The sequence below is a fragment of the Leopardus geoffroyi genome, chromosome B4 (genome assembly GCF_018350155.1).
Source record: "Leopardus geoffroyi isolate Oge1 chromosome B4, O.geoffroyi_Oge1_pat1.0, whole genome shotgun sequence".
NCBI lineage: Eukaryota > Metazoa > Chordata > Mammalia > Carnivora > Felidae > Leopardus > Leopardus geoffroyi.
Window position 1 is genome coordinate 134,395,621 of NC_059341.1, and position 14,317 is coordinate 134,409,937.

The 14,317-nt window shown below is 39.1% G+C and overlaps 1 protein-coding gene across 6 annotated transcripts in view; it reads right to left on the reverse strand.

Annotated features, from left to right (window-relative positions):
• MRTFA (myocardin related transcription factor A) overlaps window positions 1-14,317 on the reverse strand; it is a 216,482-nt gene that overhangs the window by 115,530 nt on the left and 86,635 nt on the right. For all 6 annotated transcript variants that reach the window (XM_045465933.1, XM_045465930.1, XM_045465929.1 and 3 more), the window contains one exon: window positions 7,968-8,229. Coding sequence is in view for 2 of the 6 variants with exons in the window: in XM_045465930.1 (XP_045321886.1) it covers window positions 7,968-8,229 (262 nt within the window). In the remaining 4 variants the exon portion in view is untranslated. The remainder of the gene's footprint in view (window positions 1-7,967; window positions 8,230-14,317) is intronic.

Sequence of the window (14,317 nt, forward strand, 5' to 3'; positions counted from 1 at the left end):
CATGATCACAATTAATCAATTTGGTTCCCCCGGCAGGTAGGAAACCATTCTACTGAAGAGGTTGGCTCAGAAAAATCTCAAACTAAAGGAGATAAGTGATCCAGATCAGAAGTTTTCAACTTGTGCTCTTTCAAGAGTTGCCTGAGGGCAGGAAGGATGCCAAGTAAGTGGGGGTCTGGTTTCTCCATTCAAGTTTCATTCAACCAGAGCAGCTGTTTTACACACTGGGATTATAGTGTGTCTCAAATTTATAGAGATCTTTAACTTTAAAACAAATAGCAAACTTGTGGTCTAAATGTTCTAACACTAATTAAGAGAATAAAACAATTATTCCACAATATATTTCACCTCTACGGGGAAGGACTCAGAAAGCCTTTCTTCCAAATAATCTAAACCCTAAATTAAATGAGGTGTCCCCCCCCCCCCCCCCCCCCCCCGTCCAGCAACAGAATCAACAATCACTTTGTTTTTCTGAATCGCTTAAATCTAAGAGGTCAATGTTTCAGTGGATTCATAGTTCCACGGTCATCAGGTCATCACTGATTCCCTGGCTCTTACATTCAACAAACATTCGCCCAATACCTACCACATTCTACCACTCAAAGTGTGGTCCTCCAGACCAACAGTACTAGCATCGCCTGGATGCTGGTGAGAAATGCAGAATCTCAGGCCTCTCGGGGATCTACATCAGAATCTGCATTTAACAGGCACTCTAGTTGATTCATTAGCAAACTAAAGTTTTTGGCTAGGCACTAAGGATACTGGGATAAGTAAAACAAACACAGTCCCTCCTTCCACAAAGCTTCTCATCCAGCTGCATGTAACAAATAAGTAAATCGTTACACACAGGGTACTTTGAAGAACACTGAAAGAACAAACCCCTAGCCCAAACTGGCAGTCTGAGGAAAAAGTCCTGAAGGAAACGGTACCTTCCTGATTCTTGACTAGATGGAAACGTCAGGAGGAGAAAGGTCATTCAGGGAAAGGAAAAAACAAAACAACAACAACAAAAACACAAAGTGAAACTGAGATATGAAAGTGTGTCTTTTATGGGAAATCCCAAATCTTTTGGCGTGCATGGGAAGAGATGAGGGGAGGAGCAGAAGCTGGCTCTGAGGGACCTGGTTTACCATCCTGAGGAGAATAAGCTTTATTCTGGAGGAAATGGAAACCACTAAGTGATTTCAACCAGAAGAGCAGGAACTTCATTTACTATTTAGAAAAATCACCCAGCAGCCACTGGGACAAGATTAGAAACAAGGCGAGACCAGTTAAAAGGCCGACATTGCAGTAACCCAAGAAAGACACTACTGAGAGTCTGCTCTAAGTGGCAGCTGTAAAGGTGGCTAGAAAGAATGAATTCAGTAGATATGAACACTGAAGAATCTATAAAAAGTGGTGACTGATGGCTGGGAAGAAAGATGAAAGAAGCAGGTAGAAAGGAGATGGAATTAAACACTTACTTCCAAAATTAGGCATGTTATCATCTTTTGGGGGAACAGTTTGGAAACAGTGACTTAAGAAAAGTAAAAAACTTCACACCCAAACATGTTACACTTTTACAGCAAGAAAGAAAAGGTTCTTTATATCTATATCTTGTCATCTACTTCTGGGAGTTTGTCCTACAGTTACTTACACCAAGATTTATATACCAAAGATGTTTACTGCAGTATTATTTGTAACAGAAAAAATAAAAAAAACAATTAAGGGTCTCATAATAGGAGACTAGCTAACTGTTGTATACACACGATTTAATACGCAATCCAAGGAAACAGAGGAAAAAATGTTTTCTAAGACCACTGACTGATACAGGAAAATCTCATGAAATAAAATTACATGAAAATAGGTTACACAGAGTACATGTATATAAAAATAAATAAATGAACACAAAAACTGACAAAAATGTATAAACTGCTGCCACTGGCTATAACTGAACTGTATAACTACGAAGGAATTTTTACTTTCTTTTTCCTACATTTTATCTGATTATAAAACAAAACTCTTGAGGCCTCTGTTGAGCGTCTGGCTCCTGGTTTCAGCGTAGGTTGTGATCTTGCAGTTTGTAAGTTCCAGCCCCGTGTTGGGCTCTGTGCTGACAGCGCTGAGCCTGCTTGGGATTCTTTCTCCCTCTCTGCTCCTTCCTCACTCACACTCTCTCTCTCCCTATCTCCCTCAAAATAAATAAATAAACATTAAAAAAAATTTTTTTAATTAAAAAAAAAAACTTGAAGTTTTCATTTAGTTTGAAGAAAACAAAATAATCCCTTATCTGAACGTCTGGGTAGAGGGTGGTGCCAATTCCTACAACACAGAATTCAGCAGGAATTGCAGGTAGGATGAGGACTTTTACACCAAACATACTGAGTCTGTGACACATCCTACAGAGGTGTCCGAGAGCCAAGCATATGAGTCTGGAGATACAATACAGGAATCAATCAACAACATATGATGGTGGTTAAAGGCAAAAAGTTCTGGGAGAAATCACTCAAGGTAAAATATAGAGTAAGAAGAAGCTCTACAGCGAAACACTGGGGAGAAACAAAATTTAAGAGGTGGGTACAGAAAGTTGGCAAAAGGTCTGAGCAGAAAAGAAAGTGGCTGTAAAAGCAGACTTTAAAAAGCCAAGAGTAGGGGCGCCTGGGTGGCGCAGTCGGTTAAGCGTCCGACTTCAGCCAGGTCACGATCTCGCGGTCCGGGAGTTCGAGCCCCGCGTCGGGCTCTGGGCTGATGGCTCAGAGCCTGGAGCCTGTTTCCGATTCTGTGTCTCCCTCTCTCTCTGCCCCTCCCCCGTTCATGCTCTGTCTCTCTCTGTCCCCAAAAAAAGCCAAGAGTAATTTCAGTGATGTCCATGGAGGAAAAGTTACAGGTGGGAGGGAGTGGCCAATCACGTCAAATGCTGCAATGAGGACAACTAAGATGAAGAGTGCCTGTTTGATCCACGAGAACACTAATGACTTTGGCAATGGCAGTTACTGAAGAGAGAGATAAGGACAGAAGCCAGAATACAGTGAAGTCTCTGGAATGTGGGAAAGTAGAGAGAGTGCTAATAAACTGCTCTTTTAGGAGCTTGGGAAGGCCAGAAAGTTGTTGTTCAAAATGGAAACAAAATTCAGTTGATTTATATGCCGAAAAGTTGAGAGAGAAAGGCTGAAGATGCACCAACATCTCTGCCCCAATAGCAACAGCTGCTTTGGACCCCCTGAGACCATCCCAGCTGTCAGCGCCAATTTCCTCCACTTCCTGCCCAAGATATTAGAGGTTAGCTGTTGGCTGTCTGTCATCGCCTTCACCGCCATTCCTCCTATCCCAGAGGAGTCATGGTCCTTACTACTGCGCAGGGCAGAGCCAACACCTTTAAATCCCAACCTCTCACATCTCAACAGGAACCCTGCTCCATCTGTTATCCTTTCTCTTTTTTCATCTCCAGCTTTTCCCTCCGGATTCTTTCCCCTTAGCGTATAAATAAGCTGAAGTCTCTCCCATCATGGGGGAGAAAAAGAGAAATTAGAAATGGGAAAAAAAAAAACATCAAAAAAATGCTTGAGTGTCCCTTATTTCCCAAAATAATTTTTTAATTTTTTTTTTTCAACGTTTATTTATTTTTGGGACAGAGAGAGACAGAGCATGAACGGGGGAGGGGCAGAGAGAGAAGGAGACACAGAATCGGAAACAGGCTCCAGGCTCTGAGCCATCAGCCCAGAGCCTGACGCGGGGCTGGAACTCACAGACTGTGAGATCGTGACCTGGCTGAAGTCGGACGCCCAACCGACTGCGCCACCCAGGCGCCCCCCTTATTTCCCAAAATAAAAATTGCACGGGGCACCTGGGTGGCTCAGCGGTTGGGCATCCTACTTCAGCTCAGGTGATAATCTCACGGTTCGTGAGTTCAAGCCCCGCATAGGGCTCTGTGCTGACAGCTCAGAGCCTGGAGCCCGCTTTGGACTCTGTGTCTCCCTCTCTGTCTCTCTCTCTCTCTCTCTCAAAAATAAACAAATATAAAAAAAAAAAAAAAAAAAAAAAAACCCAACCCTGCTTGAGTTTCCATTACATTTCCCACTATGGATGTAAAAACAGAGTTCTTCCCTCTAGTAGAACAAACAAACCATCTATCTATTGATTCAAATACTTTGCCCACTGGCCTCATGAAACATACCATCTAAGTGGGCAACGAGGGGGTAAGAATATAGACAATAAACATATATACACACACATATACTAACACACACACACACACATCATAATAATAAGTGCTTGAAAGAAAAACAAAGCAGGATAGGGAGTACTGGGAGGTGATATTTTAGATAAGATAGGTAGGGAAGGCTTCCCTGAGGAGATGACATTTGTGCAGGAACTTCAGTAAAGGCACAGCAAGTACCAAGGCCCCAGGACAGGCGCATACTTGATGTGTTCAAGAAACAGCAAGAAAGTCAGTGTGGCTAAAGCAGCACAGAGTGAGCAAGGGGACAGAGGTAAGAAATAATCAGGTCAGAAAGGATACCTGGCCCACATCATAAAAACAATGATTTCATCGTAAGCCTCACAGGAAGACACTGAAGGGTTGTGACAGAAGCGTAATGGGTCTGATTTCAGGTTCCAGACGCTCACTCATGTTGCTGACTGGAGAATTCCAATTACAATACAGCGATGAAGTGTAACGATAAAGGTCAATTGGGCAAATCAAGAAAAGGATACTTAACACTGACTAAGAGTTAGGACAGGCATCTCAAAAGGAGTGATGCCTGAACAGAATACTGAAGAACAAGTTAAGAGTTGCCAAGAAGAGTGGAGGCAGAGTGGTACCCAAAAAGAGGGCATATATGTAGAAGAGCCAGGGGAGTTTTTAAAAGGTTGGATATTTCAGGGTGCCTGGGTGGCTCAGGTGGTTGAGTGGCCGACTTCGGCTCAGGTCATGATCTCGCAGTCCGTGAGTTCGAGCCCCTCGTCAGGCTCTCTGTGCTGACAGCTCAGAGCCTGGAGCCTGCTTTGGATTCTGTGTCTCCCTCTCTCTCTCTGCTCCTCCCCTGCTTGTGCTCTTTCTGTGTCTCTCAAAAATAAGTAAATGTTTAAAAAAAATTTTTTTTAAATTTTTTAAAGGTTGGATATTTCTATTCTCCAGCATCCAACAGTCAGAAAATATTTTATAAAAATATACCACTGATAACATCTACCTCCCCCCACCCCTGCCCCAGAAAACACCTGGGAATACACTTAATAAATTATCCACATGACCCTTAGGGAGAAAATTATAACTCTGTAGAAAGACATCAAAGAACACCTATTTAACTGAAGAGATAAAACTAACTAATGGACAGGAATACCCAATATGTAACATGTATATTCTCCCCATTAACCTACAAATGACACATTTCGAATCAAAATCCAACAATTACACCAAAAAGACATGTGCAAGAATTTCATATCAGCATGATTCACAATAGCTCCAAACTAAAACAACACAAATACCTACCAAAAGTAAAATAGACAAATGCCAGTATATTCATAAAATGGACTAATTATATAGCAATGAAAACAGACTACACCCATACATAATTCAACACAAATGAATTTCAAAACAAGCCCACAATAGAATACATACAGCATGACTCCATTTACATAAAGTTTAGAAACCAACAAAACTAACTTATGATGTTAGAAGTCAAGATGGTAGTTTCCTTTGGGCAAAAAGAGGGAGTACTAGTTGGGAAGAAGCACATGGGATGGTTAGGGGGTGCTGGAATATTTCTTCACAAAGCAGTAATTACACACAGGTATATTCATTCTGTGATAACTCAACCAGGACACTTACAATTTGTATGTTATTCTATATTATTGTTATGTTTCAATAAAATGAAAGAATGCTGGTGTCTGCAATTTACTTTGAAATGCATCAAAAAAATAAGATGGATTGATGAATAGAGGGATGGATAGACATATTATAAAGCAAGTATAACAAAATGTTAATGGGAGAATTTAAGAGGTAGACATAAAAGTATTCCCTGTAAAACTCCACTTTATCATGTGTCTGAAATTTTTCATAATAAAATGTTCGAGAAAAAAAAAATCCCAATGAGTTTCTTTTTTCTTTAAAGTACGCTTCACGCCCAGCACAAAGTCCCATGTGGGGCCCAAATTCACGACTGAGATCAAGACCTGAGGTGAGCTAAGAGTTGGAACACTTAACAGACTGAGCCGCCCAGCTGCCTCCCATAGAGGTGTTTTTTTTTTTTGTTTTTTTTTTTGCATAACTTCATAAGCTGATTCTAAAACTATGAAAAATCAAAATGGGCAAGAACAGTCCAGACAACTCTGAAGACAAAAAAGGCAAGGAGAGACTGTCCTAACAGATAACAAGACTTGTTTTTTTCATTTTTTAATGTTTATTTATTATTTTTGAGAAAGAGAGACAGAGCATGAGCAGGGGAGGGCAGAGAGAGAGGGAGACATGGAATCTGAAGCAGGCTCCAGGCTGCTGTCAGCACAGAACCTGATGTGGGACTTGAACTCACAAACCGCAAGATCATGACCTGAGCTGAAGTTGGACGCCTAACTGACTGAACCATCCAGGTGCCCTCTAACAAGACTAATTATTAAGCAACAATAACTAAGATGATGTACTATGACAAAGAGATGAATAGAGACCAGTGAAACAGAACAGAGGGCATAAAAATTAACTCCTGCACACTGAGAAATAAGGCTGGCACTAAAGATCAGTAGGGAAAAGCAGGACTACTTCATAAATGCTGATTCACAGATCAGATGAGATGAACTTATAGAATACCTTTAATAACTCACAGGAAAACAAATATTGAACAATAAACACAAGTTGCAGAAGAGTATATACAATAGAGTTCTCTCCAATTAATATACATGTTATATAAAAAATGAGAAAAACTGTTCTACATTGTTCAGGAATATATTCATATTCAGCTCAGGTCATGATCTACTATGAATCATGCTGTTAAAAAAAATACAGAAATACTTGGCAATAAAATATCAAATTTAGGGCAGTAATTACCTTGGGGATGGATGGAGATCCATGGAGAAGAGTACATGAGCCAGATGGCATGTGAGTACATAAATATTTGCTATATTACTATTTATACCTTTTCTGAAATCTTGAATATTTATAATTACAACAAAGAAATTATACAAATTATAATTTTATAATTATAATTTTATTTGAGAGAGAGAGAGGAAGAGAACACACATGTGTGCACGCAATAGGGGAAGGGGCAGAGAGAGAGAGGGAGAAGAGAATCCCAAGCAGGCTCCTCATGGTCAGTGTAGAGCCCTACATGGGGCGTGAACCGTGAGATCATGACCTGAGCCAAAATCAAGAGTCAGATGCTCAACTGACAGAGCCACTCAGACACCCCTATAATTTTTTTTAATTAACAAAAGTTTGAAGCAAGAGTGCAAGGTTTGTAAATAGTGTTAAAAATATTTAATAGTTGGAGCAAAGACTAGGAATAAGGGAATGATAAGAGAAGAAGCTAACAAAACAGAAAGAGACCAGATCCTGCAAGCCTTGTAAAACATACTTTTGTTTTTATCCTATAGGGCAGTCACTGAAAAGTATTAAGCTAGGGAGGTCTAAAAGATTACTCTGACAAGGTATAGGAACACGTTTCCTAATGACAGAGGCTTATTTACCATTTAATCCCTAATCTTAGCATAGTTTATGACCCAGTGTATTCAATAAATATTTGCTAAATTAATGAATTTATGGAAGAGGTTGGAAGGGAGAAGCAGAGAGGTAGAAGGACAAATTAGAAAGCAGTTTTAATAACCCAGGCAGGAAATGTTGGGTTTATAATGATTACCTAAACTTACCATTTCTCTATTTTACAGAAAATAGTAAGATTATAAGAAACTTTCAAGAGACATGAAGTAGAGTAATGATCTTTAACATAAATGTGAAGACCCTGGTTCAAATCAGGCAATGTAATAATTCCATATATACTCACCATTCTTCCGCTCACTAAGTGGAGGCAAATTGGGATTCCTGCCAGGGTGAAGGCCTAGGGTCAGCTCGGGCTGCAAGGAGAGCTCCTGCAGTTCATTGGCAACAGCTTCGCTCTGGGGGCTGGGGGCCGCAGACAGGGACACCAGCACCGGTTCATCATCATTTTCGCCAGCCCCTCCTCCGTCCAGCCCATTCACAGCAATGACGGAAGGGGGCAGGCACACTACACTGGAGAAATCCACTTTGGCTTTCGTGATGGCAACCTGGAAATGGAAGTGGAGACAAAAAGTTTATATGTCACTGTGGAGAGACAGACTATTCTACTGAATACCATTCTAAATTATATTACTGGCAAGCTACCATTAATCTTAAATATTTTTTGTAAAGTAAGCCAGCATCATGTTTTTCCTTTTTACTTTCTATAGCTTATTTATTTTTTATAATTTGCATCCTGTTAGTTAGTTAGCACATGGTGCAGCAATGATTTCAGGAGTAGATTCCTTAAGCCCCTTCCCCATTTAGCCCATCTCCCCTCCCACAACCCCTCTAGCAACCCTCTGTTTATTCTCTGTATTTAAGACTCTCTCTTGTTTTGTCCCCCTCCCTGTTTTTACATTATTTTCGCTCCCCTTCCCTTAAGTGCATCTGTTTTGTACCTTAAAGTCCTCATATGAGTGCAGTCATATGATATTTGTCTTTCTCTAATTTCGCTTAGCATAATACGCTCTAATTCCATCCACATAGTTGCAAATGGCAAGATTTCATTCTTTTTGATTGCCCAGTAATACTCCATTGTATATATACACCACATCCTCCTTATCTATTCATTCATCGATGGACATTTGGGCTCTTTCCATACTTTGGCTATTGTTGATAGTGCTGCTATAAACATTGGGGTGCATGTGTCCCTTCGAAACAGCCCACTTTAGACCTAAAGACACTTTCAGATTCAAAGTAAGGGGATGGAGAACCACCTATCATGCTAATGGTCACCAAAAGAAAGCCAGAGTAGCCATACTTGTATCAAACAATCTAGACTTTAAAATAAAGACTGTAACAAGAGATGAAAAAGGGCATTATATCATAATCAAGGGGTCTATCCACCAAGAAGATCTAACAATTGTAAACATTTATGCTCCAAATGTGGAAGGAAGCACCCAGATATATAAATCAATTAATCACAAACAGAAAGAAACTCATTGATAATAATATCACAATAGTAGGGGACTTCAACACCCCACGTACAACAATGGACAGATCATCTAATCAGAAAATCAACAGGGAAACAATGGCTTTGAATGACACACTGGACCAGATGGACTTAACAGATATACTCAGAACATTTCATCCTAAAGCAGCAGAATACACATTCTTCTCTAGTGAACATGGAACATTCTCCAGAATAGATCACATACTGGGACACAAATCAGACCTCAGTAAGTACAAAAAGATCGAGATCGTACCATGCATATTTTCAGACCACAATACTATGAAATTCAAAATCAACCACAAGAAAAAATGTGGAAAGGTAACAAATACTTGGAGACTAAAGAACATCCTATTAAAGAATGAATGGGCTAACCAAGAAGTTAAAGAGGAAATTAAAAAGTACATGGAAGCCAATGAAAATGATAACGCCACAGCCCAAAACCTCTGGGATGCAGCAAAGGTGGTCATAAGAGGGAAGTATATAGCAATCCAAGACTTCCTAAAGAAGGAAGAAATGTCACAGATACACAACCTAAACCTTACACCTTAAAAAGCTGGAAAAAAATAGCAAATAAAAGCCAAACCAGCAGAAGACAGGAAATAATAAAGATTAGAGCAGAAATCAATGCTATCAAAACCAAAACAACAGAACAGATCAATGAAACCAGAAGCTGGTTCTTTGAAAGAATTAACAAAATTGATAAAGTCCTAGCCAGCATCATTTTTAATTTTAATATTTAGTATGCTCACACAATACATGTAATTTCAAGTCTCAACTACATCACTCAGGAGGACAACATAAAATTAAAATAAAAGCAGCACACATGATGTGTAATGGGATAAAAGGAAATAGTGGCCAAGGAGAAATAGTTATGGGAGAAATGTTACCCTCCAACTCCCAAGGAGAAGTACCTTGAGAACTAACACTTTCATGAATATCCAAAAGGTATTAAAAGTATTATACTGTACCAACATAATCTGGGGTAAACATTTTTTTTAAGAAAATAATTCCCAGGGCACCTGGCTAGCTCAGCTGGTAGAGCCTGCAACTATTGACTTTGGGGTCATGAGTTGAAGCCCCACGTTGAGCATAGAGTTTACTGTAAAAAAAAAAAATTCCTAAGCCATTAGATTCCATAAAAAAACATAAACATAGAGATGTATGTTTGATGGATATTTACCTGAATATTTTAACGTACATATTTATTTAATCATAATACCCAGAAATGGGATATTAAAAATAAAACACCTGGCAAAATAAGCACAAGATCTTTAAAAATGACAAAGAAAACATTATAACAAGAATATATTTTTCATAGCATGGATTAATGGTTAGGTGAATTAGGAATATACTCATTCACTGAATCCTACTATGTAGTTATTGAGAATAATTTTTATAAAGAATTTAACGTGTGGAAAATGCTTATCTAAGCATCTTTAAGAAAGATACAAAAATGTATGTTCATTTATAAAAATATTATACCAAAAACACAAAATGGGTTTTATTTGATCAGACTCTGAACATTTTTTCTTTTTACTTTCTTTGGTTTCCAAATTTTCTCTAAAACATATATATGTTGCTTGTATAATGAAAAAGCTATAGTTCTTAATCTAGAAGAAGGACCTAGGAATTCCCTGCAAACTTTAGTGAGCACTTTAATTTGGACATGAGGAAATCAACAACAAAATATTGAAAAACTATGAAATGAAGAAAGGCATTGAAAACTAAAAAATAAAAAGACCATCACATTCTATCTTCATGTAAGGCGATAGTGTGACTAAACATGGTCATAGTTCTGATTGATACACTTCATAAAATTTAAAATGGATTGGAAAAGATCCAGATAAGAGCAATTAAGATGGGGGGTTGAAATTAAGAAGAATGAAGATACTAAGAAAGACCCTCTACTCCAAAAATGCTGGAAGAAGTCTTAACTGAGGCAAGTTCAAAAGAAAAGAGTTAGGAACTCAATACTAGGAGCTTAATATTCTAAGAGGTAGTATGGGCAAACAATGGAGAAGGATTTGGGGGGAGGGTTGAATAATTTTAGGAATTACAAAACAACAAATGGCTAAGAAAATCCAGAATCTAACCTTCAAAAGAATTTTTTCCCATCTTGCCTATGACTTAACCATTTAAGCTGTGTTTTGTCTCTGTGTACTAGGGAAAAAATTGTTACACATGATTAATCCATCTGGCTCAGTACTCCATGAACTCTGAAAGAGCATGTTTGCTTTCCTTAACAGCAGCCTTTTCATACTAAAAAGATTCAATTTTATGAATCAAGGATCCTTTGAGATCTAAACTCCTTAGGACAGCAGTCCTTGATACCCTCCCCCACCCTGATACATATGCACACACGCACATACACACTCATGTGCATATGGATGATGACACACTGAGATGTGTGTTTTTAAAATAACAAAAACTCATAAATGAGTCCTAAAGGAAAGTAGGAGGAGGGCAGTATTATAACTTCAGCCTAAGACCTAGGAAAAGTAGCTTCACATACAGCAACATGCTTTATATAAGCAATTGTTAATATACAATAAAATATTATTCAGCCATAAGAAAAGACGGAAATCCTGCCATTTGTGACAGCATGAATGAACCTCAAGGGCATTACACTAAGTGAAATAAGTCAGAGAGAGGAAGACAAATACTGTATGATCTCGCTGAGATTTATGGTTATGAGGCAGGGGGTGGGGGGTGGGGAAACCGGATGAAGGTAGTCAAAAGGTACAAACTTCCAGTTAAAGATAAATAAGTACTGGGGATGTAATATACAACATGAGGACTACAGTTAACACTGCTGTGTGGCATATTTGAAAGTCGTTGAGAGTAAATCCTAAAAGTTCTCATCACAGTGAAAAAACCACATTTTTCTTTGTTATATCTGTAAGAGATGATGGATGTTTAAACTAAATGGTGGTCATCATTTCACAGTATATGTGAGTCAAGTCATGCTGTACACCTTAAACTTCTATAGTGCTGCACGTCAATTATATCGCAATAAAACAGGGGAAAGAAAGTTGTGAAATCATTCCTGATTAAGAGTTCACACCTTATACTAGAAAACTATGAAATTTGGCTGAGATGGTAATAACTGTATTCAGTAGACAGACCCTGTGAAATAGTATTTGCATCTTAATTGGCACTCAATAAATACTTGCTGGGGGAACCTGGCTGGCTCAGTCAGCAGAGCGTGCGACTCTTGACCTTGGGGTCATGAGTCCAAGCCCCACATTGGGGGTAGAGTTTACTTAAAAAAAAAAAATAATGAAGTAATTTAAAAAATACATACATACTTGTGTGAACAAAGACAGAAGCAAATGAAAGATACCTAAAGATAATCTGGGGACCAAGACAGGCAGGTCTTGAGAAAAATCTGAATGGTACAAGGAAGAATGCGCAAAAGATACAGAACATTAAAAATAATGTGTACGAGTCAAGGGCAGGAATGAGCAAACCTTATTGTACTTTAGTACTCCTGTTAAACTATTAGGCTAGGATCATATAAAAAGTTCTTCACATATAAAAAGTTCTTCACCAAACAGTAAAGCCCCACGATTTCAGACTTAACTCATTATCTGTGATACTATAACTTGAGACTAAGCAAAATTTTCTGCTACTTAGGTGCTTTGGGGGGGGGGGGGTGGTAACAGAATATAAAGGGTGCCAGCAATTTTACAGTTTACCAGATTAAGAGAAAAACTAAAGTACTGCCTCATAACGTATTAATTCTTTACATGATTACATAAGAGACTAACACACTGAATATTATTATGTAAATGAAAATTTTTCATTTCAAATGAGTTTATCTGTTCATTAAAAATAGTCTGGCAAGGGGCGCCTGGGTGGCGCAGTCGGTTAAGCGTCCGACTTCAGCCAGGTCACGATCTCGCGGTCCGTGAGTTCGAGCCCCGCGTCGGGCTCTGGGCTGATGGCTCAGAGCCTGGAGCCTGTTTCCGATTCTGTGTCTCCCTCTCTCTCTGCCCCTCCCCCGTTCATGCTCTGTCTCTCTCTGTCCCAAAAAAATAAATAAACGTTGGAAAAAAAAAAAATTTAAAAAAAAAAATAGTCTGGCAATAGTACTTGCTTGGGATAGCGTCTCAGTCCTTTGCAAGATAAAAAAGTTCTAAAGATCTGTTGTACAACAATGTGAATTTACTTAACACTACTGAACAGTACACTTAAAAATGGTTACAATGGTACATTTAATGTTATGTGTATTTTACCATAAAAATTTCAAAATGGTCTGGAAAGATCTCTGCACAAAAAAGTAACTTACTAAGCTAACTCATATATTTCAATGAGCCTGAAAAAATAAACTACTCTTTAAAATATTCTTTTTTTTTTTAAGTTTATTTATTTTGAGAGAGAGGGAGAGACAGAATCCCAAACAAGCCCCATGCTGCCAGCGCAGCGCCCAACACAGGGCTTGATCTCACAAATTGTGAGATCATGACCTGAGCCAAAATCAAGAGTCAGACTCTTAACTGACTGAGCCACCCAGGCACCCCTAAAATATTCTTTTTTTTTTTTTTTTTTAATTTTTTTTTTCAACGTTTATTTATTTTTGGGATAGAGAGAGACAGAGCATGAACGGGGGAGGGGCAGAGAGAGAGGGAGACACAGAATCGGAAACAGGCTCCAGGCTCTGAGCCATCAGCCCAGAGCCCGGCGCGGGGCTCGAACTCACGGACCGCGAGATCGTGACCTGGCTGAAGTCGGACGCTTAACCGACTGCGCCACCCAGGCGCCCCTAAAATATTCTTTAATTTACATCTCATCTTAACTCAGAACAACCTTCCCCCTATTACTTTGAATTAGATGATGATGACGATGATGATATTTGACAAAGATACATCACAGAATACCAAACCTTTTCTTTTTTTTAAATTTCTTTGTTTATTTATTGAGGGAGAGAGAGCGAGCGAGCGAATGCACAAGTGGAGGAGGGGCAGTGAGAAGGAAAGACAAAATCCCAAGGAGGCTCCACACCATCAGCACAGAGCTGGATGCGGGTCTCAAACTCATGAACAGTGAGATCATGACCTGAGCTGAGATCAAGAGTCAGATGCTTAACCAACTGCACCACCCAGGCACCCTCAGAATACCAAGTTTTTTCTAAAGCAGCT